General features: G+C 33.5%; 2 protein-coding genes and 2 long non-coding RNA genes across 6 annotated transcripts; 2 read left to right on the top strand and 2 right to left on the bottom strand.

Moving 5' to 3' along the window:
- Positions 1 to 6,500: 6,500 nt before the first annotated feature.
- On the bottom strand, positions 6,501 to 10,627 carry LOC135120563 (pumilio homolog 2-like). Its single transcript, XM_064044887.1, has 10 exons — positions 10,606 to 10,627; positions 10,133 to 10,206; positions 9,984 to 10,055; positions 7,969 to 7,996; positions 7,534 to 7,623; positions 7,251 to 7,473; positions 7,168 to 7,187; positions 6,946 to 7,109; positions 6,731 to 6,889; positions 6,501 to 6,650 (listed from the first exon to the last, which is right to left on the bottom strand). Exons 1-10 carry the CDS (start codon positions 10,625 to 10,627, stop codon positions 6,501 to 6,503), a joined length of 1,002 nt encoding a protein of 333 aa, XP_063900957.1.
- A 736-nt stretch (positions 10,628 to 11,363) lies between these two features.
- On the top strand, positions 11,364 to 13,400 carry LOC135120599 (uncharacterized). Of its 3 annotated transcripts, XR_010278659.1 has the most exons (6): positions 11,364 to 11,437; positions 12,142 to 12,278; positions 12,369 to 12,479; positions 12,939 to 12,966; positions 13,030 to 13,082; positions 13,134 to 13,400. It is a non-coding gene; the product is annotated as an uncharacterized LOC135120599 (long non-coding RNA). The 3 variants fall into 3 exon arrangements; XR_010278660.1 differs by having other exon boundaries at positions 12,142 to 12,282; positions 12,939 to 13,082; XR_010278658.1 differs by having other exon boundaries at positions 12,939 to 13,082.
- A 6,021-nt stretch (positions 13,401 to 19,421) lies between these two features.
- Positions 19,422 to 22,807, bottom strand: LOC135120584 (S-adenosyl-L-methionine-dependent tRNA 4-demethylwyosine synthase TYW1-like). The gene is made up of 17 exons (XM_064044917.1): positions 22,723 to 22,807; positions 22,528 to 22,670; positions 22,376 to 22,475; positions 22,138 to 22,299; positions 21,793 to 21,909; positions 21,603 to 21,684; positions 21,436 to 21,505; positions 21,276 to 21,382; positions 21,117 to 21,226; positions 20,887 to 21,056; positions 20,686 to 20,829; positions 20,509 to 20,620; positions 20,339 to 20,446; positions 20,150 to 20,287; positions 19,961 to 20,096; positions 19,745 to 19,902; positions 19,422 to 19,689 (listed from the first exon to the last, which is right to left on the bottom strand). The coding sequence occupies exons 2-16, from the start codon at positions 22,573 to 22,575 to the stop codon at positions 19,842 to 19,844; spliced, it is 1,665 nt and encodes a 554-aa protein (XP_063900987.1). The 5' UTR covers positions 22,576 to 22,670; positions 22,723 to 22,807; the 3' UTR covers positions 19,422 to 19,689; positions 19,745 to 19,841.
- Positions 22,808 to 24,236: 1,429 nt separating this feature from the next.
- On the top strand, positions 24,237 to 25,098 carry LOC135120585 (uncharacterized). Its single transcript, XR_010278656.1, has 3 exons — positions 24,237 to 24,476; positions 24,596 to 24,772; positions 24,841 to 25,098. It is a non-coding gene; the product is annotated as an uncharacterized LOC135120585 (long non-coding RNA).
- Positions 25,099 to 25,535: the final 437 nt, after the last annotated feature.

The following is a 25,535-nucleotide window of genomic DNA, read 5'->3' on the forward strand; positions in this document are numbered from 1 at the left end:
TTATCTTACTTTTGTGATTGGTAATTTAAATTTTAATTACTTAAAGTGTTTAATTTAATATTTTTTTTTGATGCCCATTTCAGAAGCGTTAATACAATATATTAGGGCCCTTGAACATTGTTCCTTAACCTCCTTTCCGCCAGAAAGAGCAGAGATTTCTCCTGCACTAACCTCGCTGTAAGTTTCGGTGCATTATAGTAAGCGTAAAAATGTAGTGAACGTCCCATAACAGGAGAGCTGTTGTAATAAAAAACAATATCTATGAAGCTTTCTAATTTTATTATAAAGATGGCATCAACAGACAAACAATGTCTCATAACTTTTAAGTCAAGTGATTTTGTTTTAATTATGTTATTTCTTTAATTAGACTTCTTTAAGCTAATTGTGCTCATCATATTAAATATCTTGACAGTATATTATATTTAACTTATGTTTTTAATTTAAACATTGTGTAAGACATATAGCTTTAATTATTGTTTTTTATTGTTATAAAAAGAAAACTTGACTTTAATCAGCTTGAAGCCATTGGAGAATTTTCCTTCTCTACTCTCGCAGCGTTAACGCAACTGTAAGTGTTTCGCGCTTATTTTAGTACACCAGCATCTCTATACATTTTATCTGCTTATAAAAAAACATATTATAAGACATAAGGTTGTTTTTAGCTTTATTTGCGCAAAAAAGACCACTTTTGACGTAGCTCTTTAAAAATTTATATCTAAAAAAATTTGATTAACTTTCAATACACACTTAACACAACTTTTTAATAGGCGTATAACTCACAATAAACTTACTTCAGTTAACGAAAACTCTTTAAATAAACTAGTACATCTAGACAGCTTGTAAGTTATATAATTGTAAGCCGGGTCCTTGCGTGTATAATTTCTAACCTTCAATACAGAAGCTTAAGTTATAATTCCCTAACATCCCTTGGCGCAAACTTATTTCAAGGGCTTACTAATTTAGAAATATTGTACGCTAACCACGTTTAATGCACCTTTAATATTTTAAACTATATCGGCATACCATATTTATATTTTTTTTGTTTGTAAGACGAGTAGCTGGTAACCGCCTTACTTCCATTGACAGCAGAGCGTTTAGGAGTCTCTCTAAATTGGAAGTTTTGTAATTTCTTAATATAGTTTAATAAAAAAGTTGTTATATTCATTCTTTGTGGTTAATTTTAACCAAAGAGATTTAAGTGAAAACAAGCTATCTTTTCTAGAAGACAGCTTGTTTAAGAGTCTTGTGAACCTTGAGCATTTGTAAGTATACCAATGTTCTTTAGAAGTATATTGTGGTTTTATGTGCACTCTACCTTAAGAATATTGGGCGAAAATCTGCTAACTTCAATTAGCCCTTACTTGTTTCGAGGCCTTTCTAAGCTTCAGTACTTGTAAGTTTATTAAGGCTGTAGGATTAATTTTCATAACTTAAGCTTCTTTTTGCAACTGTTATATACTTTACTGGTTATATCTGTTTGTATCCAATTTAACTGTACTTAAGACAGCTTTTGAACTTTTAAAGAAGTTATTATTGTAAACTTATTAAATCTCTTAATTATAAGCGGTTATACGCTAAATATAATGTAATGTTATGTGCTCAAGTGTTTCTTTCTCTGCTTTGTGGGTTATAGCCACATAATACCTCTATTTTGCACGCCTCACAGGGTGTTATCCAAAAACCGATTTACCGGCATTGGCTGCAACTCCTTTAAGGATCTTTTAGCTGTGGAATATTTGTATACATAAATAAAACTTTAACATTTCATTGTTACCCAACTTTTTTGGCTTTAAATAACTTGGCAATTAGACTTCTTGATAATAATGATATTACTTACATTGAATCTGGTGCATTTAGAAAACTAACAGCATTGGTCGACTTGTAAGATATTATTTAAGTTATTTTATTATCATTACTAAAAAATTTAATTTATTAAGTTTCTTTGTGTCCACAAAACTTTCTCACGTAGCGTTTGATTAACTAATAACTTTAGAGACCTATATAACAACTCTATAACTGAAATTGGACCTGGTGCCTTCAGTGCCTCCTTCAACTATAAAAATTTGTAATTCCCCTTCCGTACTAGCACTTTTAAAATGTCTAACTTTACAACACTCTAGAGCCCTCAGCTTTAACCAGACCTTCCTCTGCTGGTCACGTGTTTTTTATAGAAATAGGCTTCATTTTAACCATGAAATGTGCACGCACAATGGGAAGCTTACATATTATCTTACTTTCACCAAAGGAAAGTGTCGCACTCCTTAGAAGTAGACTAGTCGTAGTAAACATGTAACTACTGCTTGGACACAACTTTATTAACGATTAAATTCTCATAACCGTTTAGTTTATCGACATTTTAACTTAAGATAATTTTCCCTACTTTTGGACTATAATTTGTGAACTTTACTTCTATTCTTTTTAGAATAATACCAGTTACCATAATGTAAGCAGTTCTTATACTTGAAACATAATTATTTAAATTACAACAAACTTGGAGGAAAGTTTATGTACACATAGTAGTCGCTTATATATTCTTTTAAAACGTTAAAACTAACCAATAATTTATATACATTACTGATGCAGTCCCTATTAATTACTCTTACGCAAATATACAACATACTAAACGCGTTCTTTAGCTGATGTTGGCAGTTTGTATACACCTATAACAGGTTGACTGCACCCAACTTGAGGCGCTCTCATTTTAATAGGGTACTAAAGAGGGAACCGTAGTTCAGTGACCAAAGTGCCGGCCTGAGGTTGAGGAGGAGTGATGAGTTTGTGTGCCTTATAACGTATTAATAGCACCCAACTAGGGGCGTTCTTTTGGGGTTGCGTTTACTCTGATCCCCTCCCCATTTTTATTTTTACGCAAACACCCCATTATCGGCAAATATTTCAAATATTGTTTGACTTTCTTTAAGGTTAAGGGAGGACTGCAATATTAGATGTGTGGTGCTTCTATTGAGCATTAAAGCAAACCTTTTGGTTAAATCTTAAATTTTTGATAAAATTGTAATGTGTTCTAACTTGAATTTGACACAACTAATCCTAATTAAAGAATTATTATCTTTGCGGAAGCTCATTAAATTTTAAAAGAATAAACCTTATTACGTGATAGATGCACACAGGTACATAAAAAAAATTTGCAAACATTTTATTTCTACAGTTCTTTCCGTTCGTTTTTTCGTCAATTTTAGTATAAACTTCCCCAAATAGTAAGCACATGGCAATGTGAGTAACAAAGAAAGAATAGCAGTTTTAATTCTAGTTATCGACGTAGGAGTGATGAATTGGGCTATATACAAAAGCTGAAACCCAATTATGTTTGAGGCAATATAACAATTGCGTACGAAACGGGGTTAAAAACTGCCGCCCTAGCTAAGAGCTTAGAAGAATGCGAACTCAGAGCCGCGGCACCCATTCCCACTTTGATGGTTACGTATTTAACCTCGTCCCTACAAATTCTGATGTCAACACACGTGCAGTTGTGGTATATCTTTAGTTTATTAGCTATATCGTGTGAAATAGCTTTTTAACTAACTTTCTTCAACTTTTTAACTTTTATTTAATAGCTTAGAACCAAATATGTGAACTCCACTTTGCAGAAATTTAGGTGTAAGATTTCCTTAGAAATTGTTTAAAATATAAAAGCATGAAATAATTTATTGGTAACCACTTCCCCTGCACTCAATAAAGATGAGTTTTTAATATAATATTAAACCGATTAAGGTTAATGTAAGTACAGTAATAGAGAACAATCAATTTACAAATAAAGAAAAAGGCTAAAGTCTTTTATTTTAGCATGTTTCGTCTTATAAATTATTAAGCGCTTGAGAGGTTAAGTTCAAATGCCCACCAGTTTGAAGGGCTTGAAACAACTAAGAAATTTCATGCCCGCTCTCGCCGCCGTTTTCCTAGTGTGGTGAAAAATCACTAAGAAAAGTCATTACCGGAAGAAGCTGGCAAAGATATAAGGTCTAGTAGAGATCAATCAGTATTGCTGCAATCCAGGCCTTTCAAATTACGCCATGCAGCCCTGCCTTCTTTTATTTAATAATTAATATTAAAGAAATTGTGCTCAAAGCACATCGCAAGAGCTGTCAAAACGTACGCCTATCCGATGCTTTTTGAAAAGTTCCTTACTAAATTTTAAAGTTAATAAAGGTATGTTATTGCGCACAAAGTACTGTGCACTAATTAGAAGTCGCAACAATTTTTTTGCTGTTGGTTCATCATCAAATACTTTAGCAAATAAGGCGTACGCCCCTACGGGTAGTATACCCATTCCCGCAGCAGCGCAGTTTGTTCGCTGGTAAAACTAATGCGTCGTAGGGTTGATAATAATCCTCTAAGTATTTTGCCTGAGGATGCAGAGAGAGCTAAAACAGTGCAGTGAAGTTGTCGGGAGTGAGCGCTTTGCTTTTGATTGGGATAATTACCACACTTCTATGTCGACATCAACAAGCGATTGTTTCCAGCTTCCGCTGCAGATACTGATCTTCTGTCTCGTCGACATCATCATTAAAATAGTCCAGTTGTTATGTTTGTGCACTAACACTGACTAATTTAGTGACTAAGGTATTGTTATTATTTAGTACAAAAACTACTTTATTAATTTTACTAGCCTAACGACGCTACGAAGCGGGAGAAGGCACAACACCACTCAATCACGTGATAAAGAAAAAAGCTTCGCCTCTAACCAGCTTATATACATAAATTTATAATTTAGTCCTCTGTAAATCTTACAGGGCATACAACTTTAAGAAGTGTTATATACAAACAATAGTGATACAGTATACAACGTATTTCAAATAAATTTAATATAGAGTGAGTTAAACCCTGGAAAGACTTTTAAAGTTTATTTGATAGTTTTTGAACAGTCTGAAGAGCACGAGATCTGTCCTACACCGAACACTAAGGATAGCAGAGCGATATTACAGAGGGAGGTAAGTGGAAGAGACGGATCAGATGCAGTGACTTTAAACGTGTATACCTTGAATGAGGAGCTACAAGGAAAAAGTAATTTTAGGTGTTAAATTACATAATTAAGAGACAGAACTGGCCCTGTTAAAGTTTAAACCTACAATAAACACACGTTTGAAAAATTATAAAATCAACTGGAGATTTTTAAAAGCGACTTTATAAGAAGGGATTACAAACAAAATTTAGCTAAGTACCAACTTGTTCAGTGTTACTTAATACCAAAGATAATTTACTTTTCTTCAAATGCTAGAATAGTAAAATTATTGGAATTGGCTACACTAAAGAAGAAAGTTGCTAATAGATATTAGAAAAATGATCATCTCTTCAGTGCTGACGTCTTGTTTTTAATCTTTGGGAACAAGCTTTATTATGAAGTCGTTGTTAATTGCCTGGATTTTTTTAACCTATAATGGACCATATAAATAAATTTACAGACTTTGGGTCAGCAGGGAAAAAGACACTGCGGAAAAAGTTAAAAAATTTAAAAATAGTAATATGCAGTGGGATATCTAGGATATTGTAACTTTTGCACTGCAGTTTGCTGTATAACTTAAGATCGTATTAATGTTAATAGTAAAAGCCAAAATGTTTTGAGGTTGCAAGTCAAATAAATTCAGTTGATTTAAAGAATATAAAATCCTTTTTTTTAAATCCTCTGAAGGATACCAAAAAGAGCTGCTAGATATTACATGGAAGTGACTAGGTAAATTAAAATAGTTCAATAACATATGTAGATAAATTAGTTAAACTAATAGAAGTAGCAAACTCATAATGAAAACTAGAGCAGCAGAATTATAACCCCGCAGAACTTAGAGGAAATAAGAGAAGAATAACTGTCCAGGACTAAGTAAAAATTATCATTAGCAGAGTAGAGTTGGGGAGATAGGAATGGAAATTCCTCGCAAGCTAGTCAGCTCGTAATGCATTAATTAGTGCGTTTATAACGCTATAATATATATTTATTTAATGAGTAAAGCTTGAGAAACTGACGCTCTGAGTAAAATTTAGCGAAGCAATAAAAGCTTTGTTAAAAAGAACATTCAGCGCTTTTAGAATAGGAATCCAAGAATTAAAAAAAAGTTGGTTACGTGATGCAGTAATATACGGTTTTATTTAGCTTAAAAAAAAACCAATTTTTATCCGCTTAAGGTATAATTTTTATTATTTTATATTTTTACGACATTATATAGAGGTGAAAACCAAAGCACCCCATAAGATATTGACTGTTTAACACTTTCAAGTAAAACTGGTTTATTAAAGAAAAAAATTACATGGAGAAGGTATCCAATTAACTAAAGCTTGTGCAATACTTATTTAACGCTTAACATTTATAGGAAAAATATAAGTTTTATTATTTGTCAGAAAAAGCACGTTTCTGGCTTAAGCAATTTGGTTTTTTAAGTGATGAGAAAATTTAGAAAGTACAAAACGAGCCCCTTTATAACTGCGCAGGGACTCAAGATAGGGGCTCAGCGTCCCAACGATCAAGTTCTTTAACCCCGCATCTGCACAGTCAATCATTGTCTGTTATCAATAAGCAAAATTTTTTTGCAAAGGAAAAGTAGTTGTGGTTTGTAAACCTGAACCACGTAATTTCCGTACTCGTGTTTCATCATGTTGAAAAGCGATTCGTTAAAGTCACCTCTACTACTTTCATGGTGAAAAAGCTATTAAATTTTAGCAACACAGATGCGCACCCCTGGGACATGCCTAGCACCTCAAAAATCACAGTTCTCCTTTGCTGTACATTGCCGTGCAATAAGCAACTTTCCACTACGTTGCTTGCAAACTTATGTTGGCTTAACTCAGAGAACTTGCCTTCTAACTTGCAAATGATCGCGTCGCGATACGTTTCATCCCTCGTGCAGGCTAGCAGGTGCTGAAGAACGTAGTTGCCATAGGAATCCTACCGGAAAAGCATATGCTCTAATCTGACTAGGGGAGTTATAAAAAGATACAAACTTGCACAAGAGCCACTGTCTCTGAGACGAGCTCGTCGGCAACAGAACGCCATAGCTCCACTGGGAAGCAGTCTAGAGCATGCTGGACGAACCGACAGCCAAACAGTTGCTTGGCCAATGCCGAAAACTTCCCCTTTAAATTTTCAAATATGCTCACTTGGCATGCTACTGGTCATCAAGGCATTCGTGAAGGCAAAGCGCCATGATATATCGAAGAACCAACCGTGGCCACTTTCCAGAATTCTTCGAATTACGCGAGAACCGTAACGGTTTTGGGCAATGCGAAAAAGATTACCTGGTATTTACTGTGTTAATAAACACCTGAGAGTCTTCCTATTATTTATATAACCATGAAGTTCTGCTAGAATAGATAGTTGTTGCTCGGTGGAGGAATAGTCGACAGCCGTCTGTACTATCCTCCATCCTAACAGCTTGGGTTTATCACGTGCCTTCTTTATATATGGATACTTTAACCGTAAACATTCACAGCCATCGTCTCCATATTTCCAGAGAAAGTCTTCAAAAAGCTCTGAAAGGCTAAAGGGCCGCACACCTGCAAAGCCCTTTTATATAGGCCACTTTTAGTTACTGTTCACTAATATTTCAGTAGAATAGTACTTTTGAATCGCATAATTTCCGCACACGTGCATAGCCAATCGGGTAGAGTCAGACAATAGTTCTAAACGTGCAATCGCAAACTTTTCTCTAATGAAGTTAGGGGAATGTAAAACCGTTTATGATCATATTTCTATTATTATCTTCACCAGCTGCTAAAAGAGTTTGAACAACTCTTTAATTTAATTATAAAAACATATGATATGTCATTATTTAAATAATAAAAAGACCTTGATCCAACGTAATTTTTAGAATACTCCACCACTTCACCGGCGCAGGGGCCTATAAGGCCAGAAGCAGGAAGGTTTAGGTTAAAGTTCCACTTCAAAGTGTTTTCACTTGCACAGAATTCTGAGTATAAAAATTTGTAAAACATTGGAAGTGGTGCTTTCGATAAATTTAGACCTACCAGTAGTGTCACTCTTCTCCTTGGGCATCTAAAAATAATTTAACTATTAGCATAGAATAAAAGTGTATTGCTTAAAAGAACAAGTGTGTAAGGGCTAGCAAACCCAACGGGGTTTATAATAAAATTAGTTATTAACATTGACGTAACATGTCCCTTTTTTTTATTAACTTAAAACTTTATACGTATCCAGTAAAAGTGAGCTATATTTAAAAGACTTATAATATATTTAAAAATTATCATTACCTGACAAGCATTAAGCATATTTAATTTCAATTTTTATTAATTTATAAATGTAATTAACCTATTCATATTAATAGATTTAGGATATTAATTTTATATAACTATAAATTATATACTTTTATTTATTAACTTCTATGATAAATATTAATACTTTAAAAAAAGAAAATCTCTCGCGCAGGAATGACTTTTAAAAATACTGATGTGAAAATTGCTGTTTCTATTTATCTTGGTCAACATTATCAGTTCCTTGTTTTTTTTGAAGTAGGCACGGGACCTTAAGAGCCTCCCACACTAATCTAACTTAAACTTAACATTATCATAGAAATTCCAATATCAGTTGATAAACTTTAGATAGGGCATTGCTATTTGTAGGGTTGTGGTTCTTAAAATTTTGAAGTAACTTTATAATTTGATTTCTATAACCAAATAAGTATTACTTAATATTTTAATTGTTTTATAATATTATTCGATGAAAACATGCGCAAAATTAATTTCCGTACTAACTTTATATATTCGATTTTAAGCATAGTAAAAAGTAAAAATTTGTTTATCTCATGTGTACATTACAATTCAACAGGAAGAAAGCGGGAAATGTATAAATTAAACTTTTGATAGTTAAGGCTTTGAGTGCAAGTTTCTGAACCAAGTCACTGGCAACTTTTAAGGGTTTAAAGAGACTACATTCATTCGATTAATTAAGTTACACTTATTTACTAAAAATTAAAGCAAAGCTTATATAAATAAATTCACTATTTATTTGCACAACAAGGTTGTTTATGATTTAGTATGTAAAAATTGTCAGATAAATATTTAAACAATCTAAGTTCTTAATGATGCTTTACTAGAGTGAACCCTGTGCACAAGTAAAACTAATAGTTTTAATTACAAGAAGAGTAGAAGAATTTTGAAGAAGAAACTTAGAGCTGAGCGGTAAACAGAATAAAAAACCTAGCAATACAATATTTTTCCCTTCTCTTTAAACAAATTAGGGTGTTAAATCTTAAATTTATAACTTTTATAAGTATAAATTTTAATAAAAGCAACCAAACTGCTACCATTGTTGTGGTATAACGCATACTGTTTATCATTATAAAAGTATGTTGGCTCTTTACGTAGAATTGAAGCAACTTCACGTCATTCTAAATTAATCCATGCCTTGCAAACACTAAAATTATACAACTTGCAAGGGCTTATAACTAAGATCAAATATAAAAGACACTTGATAAATGTGTCCAGATAAAATGAAGTTAGTAATAATTTTTTAGTAAATATAAGGTAGCTCAATTTATATAGTTTTTAAAATTAAAAATATACTTAAAAAGAACACTGAAGGGGAAATAAGTTATTTAAGTTATATATAACAGAAATGTAGTAATTATATAATTGTTAACAGCCATTTTTGTTTTTTGTTTTAAAACGCTACTTCTTCGTCAATAGCATATTTTCCCTGGACTAGGCATACCCAGAAGATTTATAGAAGCTAAGTTTTAAATATGATGTAATCGACATGACTGCTAAAAAAATGTGAAGTCAAATATACAGCTATAACCTCATTGATCTAACCGTTAGATCCCTATGATGAATTGTATTCTTAATTTTAAAAACAATAAAACTGAATAAGAATTTTGGAATAAGAAAAAGAAAGCTCGGTAGTAAAAGGTCGCGAGGTTTACGCGTGTACTAGAAAGTAGCACTCTTTTAAAAGGTGTAGTTACTACTTAGATCTGCTTAATTTAACTCATGTTTTTTTTAATATTACAATTATAATAAATCACAAGTTCCCACCAATAGATTGAAGTCAACTGTCCAACCAAAGTTAAGCTAACCCCAACCCCCCTCTCCTTAACCTATCGATGGGCAACATAGTTGTGCATGACTCCAATAGACCTCAGTTAACTGTAACAGGCAATACCTAAAACCATACCGGGATCGAGAGTTGCGTGGGTGGGGATCGAACCACGAACTTGAGTATGTCCGCCAAAGCTCCCAACCGCTGAGCTACGACGCCAACTCTCGACCATGGTATGATTGTTTTACATATTTAACCTGTTAAACTAGCTTTCTTTCTGTTACAGGTACATTAAAGTTGAATTCACGCTTTTTCTTAGTTTTTCTTTTTGCCATTTGGGAACTTAAATTAATAAAATGTGTTAAGTAGATCCTATCTTTATTGTTTTATATTTTCAATCGTTTTCCATTTAAGTGATTTTTTTAAAAACTTTTAAATTGAGTTAAATAACTAATTAAAGAGCTAATTTGTTTTAAAGTGAAACTAATTGTACTTTACGATGTAATGCATTTAGTTAATAACATATACGCCTGCATATATCCCCTTGCCTAGAACTGTTTATGATTGCAGTTTCTAATCATTATATTTATAGCTATAGGTGCTCTTACCTTGTGCGCCTATCTTTGGCATTGTACAACGTGCTTTCTTTAATTTTTTAAAGTACAGCTTTATTTAGTAGATATTATCAATAGTCGCACGTTTAGAGAAATATTTAAACAATGAACTTTAATAGAATGAAACAAAGAAACAAATAGGGTTTAACTTTATTTTAGGTTTGTATCGCTTTTATACATAAATTTATGAGGTTTTCAGGGATATTCCCAATTAAATATTATTTTGGAATTTTGGTGGCTTTTAGTCTATTAAACTCAGAAGTTTTTATATAATTCTGAAATCTACCAATAATCTGGCGTAAGTGATCAAACATGCTTACTCTTAGCTCAAGAAAGTCAAGTTTAGTAGCTAAAGAATAAGCCCCAACTCTAAGTCAACTAAACAAGAACGCACCAGGGATCGGGAAGAGGAAAAAAATGTGCTGCTTATTAAAACAAATAAACTTTATATACGTACTAAAGTAAACAATACTAGACCAATAGTAATGAAAAGCGTGAAATAGTTTAGATCTCTTAGTTTATTGGTCATAGAATTAATCAATAACGTTCACGCTGAGGGCTCCCTCCTCTGCGTCTGGAAGTGTAAAAGCGATTTATTAAATTTTTGTTAGCGAGAATGACAAACTGTTTGCCACTAAATCTTTTCTCAGTACATAATATATTGTTTTGTTCTAGCTGTAAGAATAACAATTCAAATTCTGGTTTTACCTTTTTATAAATATACCAGCAACGAAAAGATCTACAACAAAAGTTTGGCATATAATGTAAAGGAAAAATGAGGCACAGGGCATGACAAGACATATTTTATTAATCAGATAAACCAACTGTATTTATTTTCTTAACTAAAGTAATTTTTTTGTTTACTTTTCGTTTATTGCTTCAAATCTTTAAAGATTATTCCACTTATTGTTGTTTGTAGATGCGTTATTTATTGTAATAAGTATAACTTAGTAGCGGAGGATTTATTGTTTTATTGGAAATGAGACTTTAATTTTTTTTGTATCAATTTTGTAGCGGTTCTAATTAGAATTTTTTGCTTTCTTCAATTAGGATTATTTGACTTAAATATTGGTCTTCTCTGGTTTTGTTTTTAAGTGTGAAGATGTATAAAAGAAAAAAAGAAATCATAGTGACATTTGATATCTTTGCTTTTATCCCCTCAATTTTTTTTTTTAGCTAGAGTTTGATATACGCACCTAAACTGAAGCTTTTATCATTAAATTTACTAATTTGTTTAATTTCACTTTTTGCAATTAATGGAGAAACTTTAATATATGTACATTTCATATTCGTAGCAAACTCACCAATATAAAAACTAAATTTAATTTTTATATCATAAAACAAGTTAAAAAAGACGTATACTACCTTAAATCATTATTTAATTATTTTTACTTCGCTAAATAATGTTAGCTCTAAGCTATTGTGTAATATCTCGCTGACCAAAAATTATTATATGTAATATATTGGTTGTTATTATCATTTTGAGAATTTTTTAAACTGTTACTTATAATATAAAACTTATATTTATAGGCAACTAGTTTTGACAATAGGAGGAAGACGTTTAGAGAAATTAGCAAAGGAATTAACTTTAATTAAACTGCTTTTATTTCCATTTTAGAGTGGAAGAGAAAAAAATAGAGACAACAGAAATATTGAAGCAACAAAAAGTGAGTAAGGGTTAAATATGTTTTTAACAATTAACAAACGTTATTTACCATGTTTGACTAGTACTAGTCACACTAATAAAACTTTATAAGTATTGTAGTTGGCTACTGGTTGTTACTAACGATTGACCCCTCTGTTTTTCAGTTGCATTCGTAAATGCCAGTACTTTTTCGTTAACCAAAAATTATACTCTGAGAGGTCAGGTATATGACTGTTGATTTCCAGAAACTTTATTAATTATAAATATATTTATTTATTAATTTACATTATATTATCTTTACACAACTGATTACAACTACTAATGTTTCATAGCCTAAATAAAAGAGCAGGGTCATGTTGTACTAGGTACACCATCTAAAATTTATTGCGCTAGAATAATTATTTTATTATGAAAATAGTATCGTGTATTAGAATTAGAGTTATTTTTTAGGAGTAAGTGTCATGCCTACTTCACAAATAACTCACAAAGCGATATACTGGGTATTTGTAATAACTTTAGAACCTTCTGTCTTCCTAATAGCTTTGTAACCCAAAGCCTGCCATTTACTTTAGAATTAAGATCTTTTTGTGCCTTTAAGATTACGTATAATACCTATAATATAAGGTTAAGTATCATCTCTATAATAATAAATACTATTTCTCGATTAAAATTACTTCCGTAGCTCTAATGCGGACATCCCTCTTTACCGTGTAAGTTTCATCTAACATTGATGTCAATAAATGAAGTCCGCTATTTTGAACAAATTCTTTAAGGCGACAAGGCGAGCAATCAACAAGAAGAGCGGTCAACAATCGTAAACCTTATGGTAAGTGTATAGCATTTATAATATTATTTTCATTAAAAAAAAAGTTACTAGCGACTTGCAAACTTCTTGAGTTGTTGTTAACAGGATCAAGAACTGTTAGTACAAATTTAAAACTGATCAAATCACGACAGTTACTATTTGTTAGGCATATTCCCTCGAGCAGGTTCAAAGCCTGAAAGGAAGTAAAAGCGTTGCTACTCTATTCGTATAACATAGAATAGACAATGGTATACTACTAGGGAGTACTAAACAATATTAAATCTTTTATTATTAATTTCACTACAATAATAGTAATAGTATAAAAGTTAACATTTGTAGAATAGTAACTGAGTTGTTATGAGCTCTCTACTTAGTTAAAATTAATTGTTTTCACAGGTTAATGAAAATTTACTTATTAGTTACTATACAATTTTTAAGTTAAACTCTAATAAATTTAAAGGTTTGTTTAACTGTTAATTTTTCCTTATCGTTAGGGTACTCCAAGGGATTTAGTAAATTATTTTCCGCGTTTTCAAAAGTATTTTCTTTAATTAATAGAGCAATACTATTACCATACTTTTCCTGTAAAATTTTATGATATATTCAAAAAAAGAGTTTATTATGTTAAAGAAAAAAACCATTAATAATTTTTAAATATATCAACTTTAAATTAGATTTTAGTAGAAGCTGTTTTAGGGTTAATTTAAGTAATAAGAAGCTCATTGCATTTAATTTCGAGAAAGTTACTTCTTTTTGTCTTAGCTCAATTTTATAGTTTAGGTAGATTTGCCCTATGTGTTTTTCATCATACTTTTATAGTAGTAGTAAGCGTCTTTTATAATAGTGCTATAAAAAACTTATAAATATTATACTTTACTTTATAGCTTCCCCTGTCACCATAATTTAAATCTAAGATACGAAGGCTTTCTCAATAAACGCCTAATCTACCTGAATAGACAGATGATACTCGTTTACGCACAAAAATAAATTTTATGTTGCTTGTAATTATGATTCGGAATTAAGAGTACTACAAGTTTTATACAGGCAGCTGGCGCGGGTTTTTTCCTCTCACCGTGCGAGAAAGAAAAGTATACAAAGTCTTTTTTTTTTAACCATACTAATCTGTCAATAGTTTTATTATAAAATTGTTAGTATATAAAAATTTTAACCTTTAAATCTAGTAAACTAAGATCTGGTTTAATAAATATAGTCTTCCATAATTTAAGCAGCTCTTGCAAGCCAGTTAACCTTAATTCATTATATGTAAGGTTAACGCTTTTTAAATTAACATTTTGATATTATACCTCATATAGGAAAATCTTCCACTTAATTTTTTTATGCTAATATTAATATTATACTCTATTTTACTTGTTACTAAAGAATAAATTTCTATCATCACAGATTATGAATTAGTTTTTAAAAAACCAATAGCTGCATTATATGTTGAATTACTTTTATAAAAATTTATCGTTAATTATTGCCATAAAAATAGTAGACCAATACTATTCAAAATAAATTCTTTATGAGTCCTCATATTTTAAGCTTTGTACCTACTTTCGAAACCACTTTTATAATGTACTTAATTTTAATATCCAATTGAGCAGTAGATAAGAACTGCAATATATTAATTTAAATAGATGAATCATTTCATTTTAATATTATAATGGTTGAGATATTACCGTAGTCTGCGATGAAACCAGTATGTAACGCATTGAGCTGTACTCAGTAGTAAATTCTTAAGCTTCACCTGGGTTAGAAAATTTGCAAGCGCAGGGTATAAAAAGTATAAAGGATAACAAAAGCTTAATGCTGATAAGTGTTAATGCTTTTAATAACTAAATCAAGACGACAATTCTCAGTTTCCGAAAGGTGGGTTTACATATTTAACCTGTTGCCGGGCCTTGCCTTGATCTAGGCGCCCGGTACTTTTACTCTCTTTACGAATTAAATGGATCATTTATGTAAAGAGTGAAGAGCTCAATAGAGGTTAAGTGTAACAGTTTAAAATATGTAAAACCATCATACCGGGATCGAGAGTTGTCGTCTTAGCTCAGTGGTTAAGAGCATTGAAGCGCAAACTCAAGGTCGTGTGTTCGATTCCCAATACGACTACTCACGATTCCGGTATGATGGTTTTATGTATCTAACTTTTTATTAGTACGCGAGAATTAGACACAGAAAAAGAGAGAGGCGTCGGCGGGAATTGAACCCACGACCTTGAGTTTGCGCTTCAATGCTCTTAACCACTGAGCTAAGATGACAACTCTCGATCCCAGTATGATGGTTTTACTTATTTAACTAGTTAGAGTGTCCCTTTTTGGTTGCATTGGAATAGTTAGCGAAGGGTTCCTTGTGTTCTACCCTTGCAGTAATATAAGCTACACACTATAGTTTTTACTAAAAATCGCCCTTCTCGGCACAAAGGAGACCATTGGCTTCCTCAATGATGTGGAGTCTCCAGCCTATTATTGTAGCCAGGATTTTTTAACCAAGGTGAGTTACCGATTCAAGTGATCACCTCTTAAAAAAGTGATACACGAACACCCCTCCATTATTTACGGTTTTCTCTGTCCCTTTGCCTAGCCTCCCCTATCTGCCGATGCTCGCTGGAACTTCAGCCTTTCCCCGCCACATTGTAGTTTACGTCTTCTAAGCTGCCTCTATAAATTCCCCTCACGCAGGCGGTTTATTGCAACTTTTAAACCTCCTTTTTCTTTCGGTTTGTTCTACATGTTGTTAGACCCTTGAAAATTGAAACATCCATTTGTAGTAACTTTTTGTTTAGTGATCTGAAGCACTCCCTCATCACCCTCAAAGGAATCGTTGTTGCTTCTCTTAGATTTTCACACTCCTACTTGATCCATTGCTAATAATTATTGTTAAAGTAAACTCTTCTGCCTTAATATCACGTTCTAGTCGCCCGTAATAGTATTCGCCTTAAAAGTTAAGCTTTCTTCCTCAACCAAGGCTTATTGGAGTGAACACTCAACTAGGTCCCGCTTACTCTAGGTAAGCCATCTCGTTATTTTTATTTGCTTGGACAAGTCTCAGCTCCCTCAGCAGGTTTCATTAAAATAACGGTCTGTCCCTCCATGTCCTAGGGCCCCAGCTGCCTAGAAAAAGTCTTCATTTCGGCCAGTGCAACTCATGATCTATATATCGCCCCACTGTCACTCCAAAAGACGTCTCGAAAGAAGTTTTATCTAAATGGCTCTAAGTATCTAACGCCCGACCCCCAAACGCACTTATTTGAATGGGGCCTCCTAGTTAAGCTCTCGCCAGACTCCTACCAGCGCCTGCACCAGGTAAGTACGCTGCGTTTGTAATGCACCTGAACTTCTATTCTACCGTCTTACTGCTTATGCATTTTGCCATGAGGTTATCAAAATTGCAATAATCTAAAACTACAAAGGCTACGCACTGTTTTAGAACGAAAATCATATAGTAGTCCCCAGAGTGCGTCAGAGGCAATATCGCAGTGTCTCCTGTAAGCTAACAGTGTGTGGTTTCTCTCCCTATAGAAAAAAGACTAAGGTTTCCATTTTCCCACTCAACCCATTAATATTTAAATGGAAGGCCTTTACCGCGCTTACTTCCGCCTCCAATCTTTTCACTATTTTCTGAATTGAACTTTCAGTAATTCCTTGGGTACCTTAAAAAAAAGTCCAATGTACTAGGGCGTAAATACCTTTTTTTAGAAACAGCATTAAGGTTTCGCGCTGAATCGGTGCTTGGCTAGTCCATGCTAAACACCATGTACCTACACTTTTCTTTGACTCCCGCCCCATCCAGGCCCCTTAAAGTGGAGTTAATGCCTCTAATCTTTCAAGGCGCACCCAAAACTCGGGCGGTAGCGAGACCCACGAAAATATTAAAAATCAGGCTGCCAGCAAGTATAGAGGTCCCGCGCCCTTCTAAGGCTTCAACCCATACTTCTTTTCAGGGCGTAAAGCTAACAAAATATTAAGCCTTTTTTGGGACATTGTAAGCATACCTCATTATAAAAAGCAAAACAGTGGACCTCCTCTCGACAAAGGGGCCTTCATAAAGTTCGCCTAGGAGTACTTTTACAACAGCTTAGGATGCTAACCGTCTACGACTAAGCAAGCAATGGAGGAGAATCACCGCTTACCTTTAAAATCATCTCCCTCCTACTCTGTGAATGTATTTAAATATTTTAAAGTTGGGTTCCTTTTGCTTAAACCGCTCTATTAAAAATTAACTCGAATAAACTCCGGTGTCCAAAAAAAGTTGTTTAAACTTTTCTCCAACTATATTTTGAAACTATCCAAGGCGGGTGCCTTGACCTCTATACCATCTTAATCTTCTTTTAATCCCGCATGAAATAACCTGGAGGAATGCTGGGCAGGTGAGACGCTTTTTTTGTTGTAAAACCTTTGACTACAATTGGGCACCATAAGGAGATAAGCATGGCTTACCAGACAAAAATATAAATTAATAAAGCGTTTTCTAGTTTTCACTCTCTTGCTCTGTCTCTGAATCCTCATTTTGTGCCACTCCCGGTTATGCTTTTTTGGATTCCTAAGCAGATAAGCTACTAAACCTAGTGTAGGTGTAATAAAAGGTTATAATTTATTTGACTGCTATTACTTTTACATAAATTATGTTTGCATCCAACTATGGAAATATAATTCCGAAAACTTTAGAAGCTTTGCTTACCACAATAGGCAGTGCTAAATTTAATATTTGAAATACTCTTTTATAGGGGAACAGTATAGCATAAATGCTCACCTCAATTGAAGGCGTTCTTCATCAATGCTACACCCCCTTTAATAGCTTGCTAACAGTTTTTCTTTGAAAGGCTTTCCGGAAATACTTTATAATTTTTGCCAGCTTTTGTGGTTTTCTTGCTTATAGCTCTATACGCAAATTCACAAGAAGTCTTACGTGTTTTGCTTAAGTCCATGCAGTTGTATAAAGCCATACTGGTCCCATAGTTTCATTAGGCCCATTTCGTAGGTATATACAAGTTTAACAGTAAAATAACATGCAATAACTTTTAGAAGAATATATATACAGACTCTGTTACCAGCCTTAAATTTTGCTGATACATGCATAGATATCTTCTGGTCTCTTAAAAAACGTTCATACTTAGGTTGGTGGATGTTTTAAAACCGTAGAATCTGCTGCTTCGGCTTTAAAAACCGCGCCAGAGCCAAAACAGAAATGGCATTAACTAAACTAAGGTATGAGTTTATAAGGCAGCAGCAGTGCTATAGACTATTATTTGCTACTTAAACTCCTGTTTCTACGAAGGGTCTGGTTTTGGGGGTTAAAAATTTGCGAGGACGTTATAATCCAAGCACACAACTAAACTACTGAACCGCATTACCTTTATTCTTAGCCAGTTGCTCGATTTTAAAAATCAATTAGGTAATTAATTTAACATCCACTGTACAGCCGTCTCATTTTCATAATCTCTTCTTAGTAACAAAATGGCAGTTCTTTGCCTTAAATTCTTAGCTCTGTATTTCTCTTAGTTTATTAATCTTGCTATTCCTTGAGATTTAACTTATGTCTACCATTTGCTCCATTGTTCTCTTTATAACGGTTTCTCTGTTCTATTTATTCTAGCTATTCTAAGTTTTTATCAGAGTAACTAGATCCTTTCTAGTTTTATTTGTTTTCGCCTACCGACTTAAGTTACTGGCACTCTTCTTTTGTTGAATACAGCACAATCAGTATGGATACGGGCCCCTACGAGGCATTAGTAATAAGGGCAACGTATCGTTATTGCGCTCAACGTAGTTTACAGTCATTGTAAACGTCGTTTTATAATTACAAAAAAGACTCCGCGTTTTTTGCCCAGTATATAAACTCAGAAATCTTTTTTAAAAGTTAGACGCCTATTTAATTAATTCCATCCTCGAAAAGTTTTCTAGTAAAAACAGAAAAATAACCTTTTTTTGTGGTTTGCCAAGATTGAAAAGGCGAAAAATAACATTCTAATAAACCTAGTTACCGAAAAGTTTTGTTAATTAAACTACTGACGGAAACTAATATCTTAGTATCATTCTTTAATATAATAAAATTTATCAAAGACTAATACACACAATAGTACTTACTGCCACCTATGTCTTCGTAAAGAATGCGGACTCTTACTATTTCATAGCTAAAAATAAAAAAATTTGCGCCTAAATTTTTTGCAATAAGGCACATGCTAGCAATAACTCTGGCATTAATTTTAAAACATCTATATCTTTATTTATATTATTTTTAACTAAAACTACCAAAAAGCTAAATTAAAGGTAAAAAATACTTTATTTTTAATATTCTAAATACAGACTAAATTTTAAAAGAAAACCCTTCCAACCAAAAATCAAAAATCAATTTTAGAGGTATTTAATTTAGTTACTGACACATATTTAAAAAAGTAACAACAGGTTTAAAGGTAATGCATTCTACTTGACTATGGACACCATGCAAGCCCCTCCTTCACTAGATAATACACCACTTACAGCCTCGCTTGCTTTCACAAATGTAATCGCTGTTCTCGCTTTCTGCAAAATAATCAAAAGTACTATCTCTGCTATAACTTTTACTTCAAGATCCCCTGAAATTATCAATTGCAAATACGGAAAATACCTCTCCTTCGTCAGCTAGTTCGCTATACCTTTTCAAGTCAGCAATTAAATAAAAGGTTTGACACATAGACTGATAACCTTAGCCTTCAACTATCGGTTAAGGGCCTTAACTATAACTTCTATAATATTTGCTCTTGGAGGGAGAGGGGCATGGAGTCAACAAGATTAATTTTTTTCAGCACAAGTCAAGCTCACTTTCGTTCATAAGATGCGAATAGAAAGCAGGCAAGACTTGGCTTTCATATTATGTCATTACTAAGTAGTAAAAAAGTAATTTCTGGCAAATATTAACACCCAGTAATATTTTTTCCTTTATTCTTAGGGTTTCTCTTAAACCGTACTTCCGTAGGATCAAAGCCTTGTTGTAAAGAACCGTACAAGCACCACGGTGGTGTGGGTGCGCAGTACTCCAAAGCGTTAAAGGTGGCTCCTTAGTAATAAAAATATAACTAATATTTCACATGCATCTATTATAAAAAGGACCGGTGGCCTTCCATTGCTTCCAAAGAGTAGAGAACTTTTCATAGTCAATCCACGTGTGCCATTTGCCGTCAACTTTGAAAGTGGATCTGGCAATAAGTAGACAGTTGGAGTGCTCGTGCTCGCAAGCAATCTCATAGCCTTTTATAGGTAAGCATAGGCATAAGAACATATAAATGATATATGCATAACCTTTAAGGAGGTTGACTAGATTTCTGACAAACGCGCATACTTCCTCATGCCACGGAACGTTTTTCATTGTTAACTTGCTGTCCTTTGCGACTCCACTATAGGTAACCCCTAATCGTAGAATATATCAGAATAACAAAAGTGGCATATTGACCATGAACCAATGAAAATCACCTTTACTTCAATAAAGTCAGGGAGACCTCTACCGATAAGCTCAGCGTAGTTTTCGATCTCCTCATTATTCCACTCGTTTACTAAAGTTAGTCTATACACCGTTCTTTGTCCCTATAAAGGCATAATTTATTATAAAATAAACTTCATCTAAAGAAAGTAGATAATTAAAAAAATACTTTTTTGCTTAAAGCTTCCAAACTTTCCAAGAAGCGCGGCCAGAAGTCTCTAAATAAAGGCCGGTCTATTTCTTTGAGTGTTTTTTCGGTAGCTGCATCCACAGACACATATAACTGTGTAACGGGAGCAAGACTAGCAATCGCCTGCGATACAACAAAAAGGAATTAACGTTTCACTTAAGAATTAAATATATCAAGTACCTCTGGAAACTGTGCGTTAGTTACAAGAAAGGTAGACATATCTCTTTCATGAAGCAAATTAACAAACTTGTTGATCTCCGGGTACATAATGGGCTCCCCCACCAGAGAAAGAGCCACGTGTCTTGGGTTCATTCCCTCAATAAAGCGTGCTTCTAGAACGCCGGGGATCCCTGCATTAAAGTTGAGCAGTTAAATCATTACAAGAAATCAGCCCGGCAATAATTGCGCGCCTTTGGCTGCGTTTATCATCTTTCTATGTTTCTTTATAGCCTCGGTGACAATGAACTCGGGATCCTCCATTTTCCAGTTCCACGCGGTCCCCACGGGGTTAGAGTGATGTCTTCCAATGCTATGAGATAGTTACACCAGAAGGTATTCTTATGAAAAACCTCCAGCAGAAGATGCACTTGTTAGCACAAGCCAAGTTGGGGGTCATCTCCATGCAGAGATGCGATGCAATGCCGTAAAAAGTGTGCTTATAACACCCACCGCGGCCCTTTGTACTATCAGAAACTAGAGGAAATTTAAAACTCACAATGTGTGATTAACTCGTAACATAGCCTTGGTCCAACGGCAGAGCTTGACGCCAGAATGCGAGCCAATGAGCTCATAGCCTTGTCTGCCCAGGAGTCATAATAATATTACTAATTTTTGGATGCCCATCAAATATAACACGCTAGAACTGCACAATAAATTATCTATAGAAGTCAAAATACTTAGTCAAAGCTTTTCGCAGCAACGGGGTGAGCATTTCCTTCAAACCATCGCTGTCTTTGCGCTCAGTCAAATCATCATATGCTTATTTATGAATTTGATATTCATTACCAAGAAAACTAAATTCAACAAAAATTAAAGAGATATAAAGTCTATTTTTGGCAAAATTTACGCAGGCCACACTGGACTTACATATTTTGACGTTCTCTTTATCTTCTTCAAGAGATAAAACAACCTTCTTACTTTTCTTATTAGATATTCTTTCATATTTTTTTTCCTTTTTTAAAGTTTCCAGTTCATTCGCAATTACTGCAAAAATATAGCTAATCAGGCAAATATATAACATACCGCTTGAACCACGAAAAAATAAGAATTTAAATGAACAGATATATCCGCTGAAAAGATATAAAAGCGAATTTTTTGTACCGCGCTCAGTTCTATAATACTGTAAAATGCTTACCTCAAACATATAATAACTTTGATATTTAAACAATACAAACCCCGATGCATGAGCGCTTTTTGCAAATAAAATAAAACCTTCGAGGTCCTCGACATCAATATTGTCCAAACTATCACATTCGTCCTCACTACTTTCCAAGACAGCGCCTCTCGTATAGGAATTGTGGTGTTTACTAGTAAAAAACTCCTTAATAGAAAGTTCAAGGCGTTCACTGAACGCTTGAAAGTCCTTTTCAATATCTTAAAGGAAAAAAGCTTTAAAAATTACATAAAAACCAAAATTGACAGAATATTTATAATTCAAAAAGCTGAATACTCCCGTGAGCGCTTTTAGCCATGTTGTGATCTCCTAAGAAGAGGGGAAGTTGAGGTAAAGCTGATAAAGACTCGAGTATCTTAAAAAGTTCAATAGCGGCCTTATAAAAAAAATAAAAAAGAGAAAGAAGATACGTTCAGCTATAATATAACCTTATTATAATATTCTTCGCCATATTCAGAGTTTCCTAATCCAAACATCGCAAAATTAAAATTGCTTAAAATGGAACGTGGAACCCGAAAATCATAGCGCAAATCTTTAATCCATTTAAAAAATGCAGCCTCCTCAAAAGACCCTCCAATATTATTATACAAATAATATTGAACTATTGAAGATAATATAAAAACCTTCACTATATGTGGGAATTATTAAAATGGTTAAATCTGTAAACAAATTTTTTTTGTAATATTTCTTCGGGTTCAAAATCTGGGAGATATATCATCTTCACAGAAAATAATTGACTACCACTAAAAAATAATAAAAGTTTAAACACCAATGTAAGTTAACGGAAAGGCTTACAGTCTTTTATAAAGATCTTCAGCAAACTTTTTAGCGGTTCCAAACACGCTCGAATACAATATAGTAACTTGTAAATTACTTCTGTGTGACCCTAAGTACAAATAAGTATCGATAGCTGGACAAGGCATAATTCAAAATTAGTATAGAAATTCACCCCTAGTAAAAGTCTTATAAAGTTCTACTTTACCCTCTTAAATATTTTTTAATATATAATGTAAAAACCATTTTGTCCAGGAATCTAACTAAAATCAATGTTTTTTTAAAAAAACCTTTTTTTAAAGATAACCATTCCTTTAGCTTCTTAAATAAATTAGAGCAAACTGTAACCGTATATTAATAAATTAAAAAAAAATTAATAGTAATATATAGTTACCTTTAGAGTAAAATGTTAATGAGAACGATGATGATAATATAGTAAGCAAGATAGATGAATACAATAAAAGAAGTAACATAACGAATGTAAAAGGCTACGCTTATAAGTAAATGAACACCGCAACTTGCTCCAGCACTTCCAAACGGTCACGTGCTGCTCCCCCTCATCCCAATCATTATTATTGGCTTTTCTAGAAAATAACTTTGAACGCAAACTTCGTTAGCTGGTCTGTCCAATCAGTTTATCTTTTTGGAGATTCAAGAGTCTCGCTTAAAGGCCTGGAGACGAAAGAGCGTTGAAGGTACTGTAGGTTTCAGTATTTTATAGTGGAATATTGTTTTTACTTGAGAAAGCGCGACGAATTTAATTTGTTGAACTTTAACTTTTAAACCTTAATAAATAGTAAATCTCTAAATCGATACTGTTCATTTTCAATCTGTATATTATATTTTTTTGAAGCGGTGTGTTTCTATAAATGGTTTATAAAAAAAGCAGCCGATCTTGAAAGTTCCTAAAGTTTATTATGCCTACTACCCTTATTTGGCAGTCACGAGAATTTAGGGGACTGGACGGATTAATAGCTGGCCCCCAACTGGTGGTAGTATTTTAGGTTTTGTTATACCCCTCATTGTAAAGTATCTCCTTTTGTTTTTTAGTGTTCTTCTTTAACTCTCAGTTGTTCTGTACATGTTCTTATAATTCAGTGTTACCCATAATTATTTTTTTTCCGTTTTTTTTGATTTATAGTTTTAAATCGCTCTTTTTATTACTATTTATTTTCAAACGCCCCTCGGTAACCAATCTTGGAGATTAAAAACGCTATAAATTGCTATGATGCGCTCTTTAGATTAAAAGACTGTGAACGGTAATATTAATTAATGCTTTTGATCTGTAAAATTTATGATTAACACTAGCGAACTATATATATATACACACAGACGCAATAAGACATTCAAGATTCGGCAAGGGCTCCCCCTTCTGGGTGAGGAGCTCATAATCGGGGTGGCCTGGCCGGTGTGTCGCCAGACGGTGGTTTATAGCTGTTTTCCGCCGCCCTAGGCCGAATGACGGGAGTCCAGGCCGATAGTTTTCGCTTTTTCAGTCCTTCGGTGCGGTCATTATAACTCTATAAAGAGCGCGCACTGATTTTAAAGTCATTAGTGCTATCGTTGCCGTTAAAAGAACTTATGGCTATTGATTGCTCCGTAGGTAGTGTATATTTAAAAAGAAGATTAACCAAAATTTTTGTTTTTCTTTTTGAACTATTAACAAGTCTACCTGAACGCTTGACGGTTATGTGTCGCACCTAACACAATTTTCAATTCAAGTTTTAATAGAAGTGTAAGGGCAAATTTGCTTCCGTTTGGCGCCCGCACCCCTCGTCGACGCTTTTTTTTGAAGAGTCGTAAATACATATTAACTTGCAAAAAATTCTTCAATAATGACTTGGTGTTACGATTTTGGAGATCGTAAGGCTCTCAGACGACGATGATAAGCGCCCAAAGGTGAACTTATGTGTTAAAATATATAATAACAAAAAAACAGTAAACTAATTAACCTTAAACAATAATAGTTAACAGAGCTAAATCTTAGACCAAGGGTGGAGCTAATGCACAGGCGGAAGTAGAACTTAAGAAAAGACTTTAGAAAGAAACAGAACTTAGAAACTGGTTGTAGAAGCGAAAGTAACCTAAAAGAGAAAATTACGATAGGCACTTCATATAAAGAAAGTAACTAAGTCAGCTCCTTCCCCCTTAGGTTGGAAGCCATAAATATCTGTTTATGCGCTAAAAACGCCAATTATAAAATTTTCATGCATTGACGCATATAATATAGTAATTTCCAATGAAAATGATGATAGGGGCGCATGCTAGATTCATAGCACTTTTCTCCACCCACTTTAATAAGTCGTCGATCATCTTTGTTCTGTGCTTATTGGCTTAATGAAGAACTTAAAACGCTAATCGCGTTAGTATTGATTGTAACTTTAGTAGAGCTTAGGCATTGTTAGAATATAATATATTAATAAATGGTTTTTCGCCCTATTAGGTGGGGTTCACCTCCTAGCGTGGTGGGAAAAGTGGGTGTTTAGTTGAAGCCAAGTAAAACCTGGAGGTTTAACACTAGTTGGTTCAAGTCATGTCCCAAATTTGGTTACAAGTGCGGTAGTAAATGTGTTAACATTAATAGAAAAGTTAATGGAAAAAAGAGGTGTATTGATAATATTAATTGTCCTCAAAATACTCGCGGTAGTGATAGAGGTGGTTA

Source organism: Zophobas morio, unplaced genomic scaffold (assembly GCF_036711695.1).
Source record: "Zophobas morio isolate AGI-343-1 ecotype UQ-CSIRO unplaced genomic scaffold, CSIRO_AGI_Zmor_V1 ptg000398l, whole genome shotgun sequence".
NCBI classification, from domain to species: Eukaryota; Metazoa; Arthropoda; class Insecta; order Coleoptera; family Tenebrionidae; genus Zophobas; species Zophobas morio.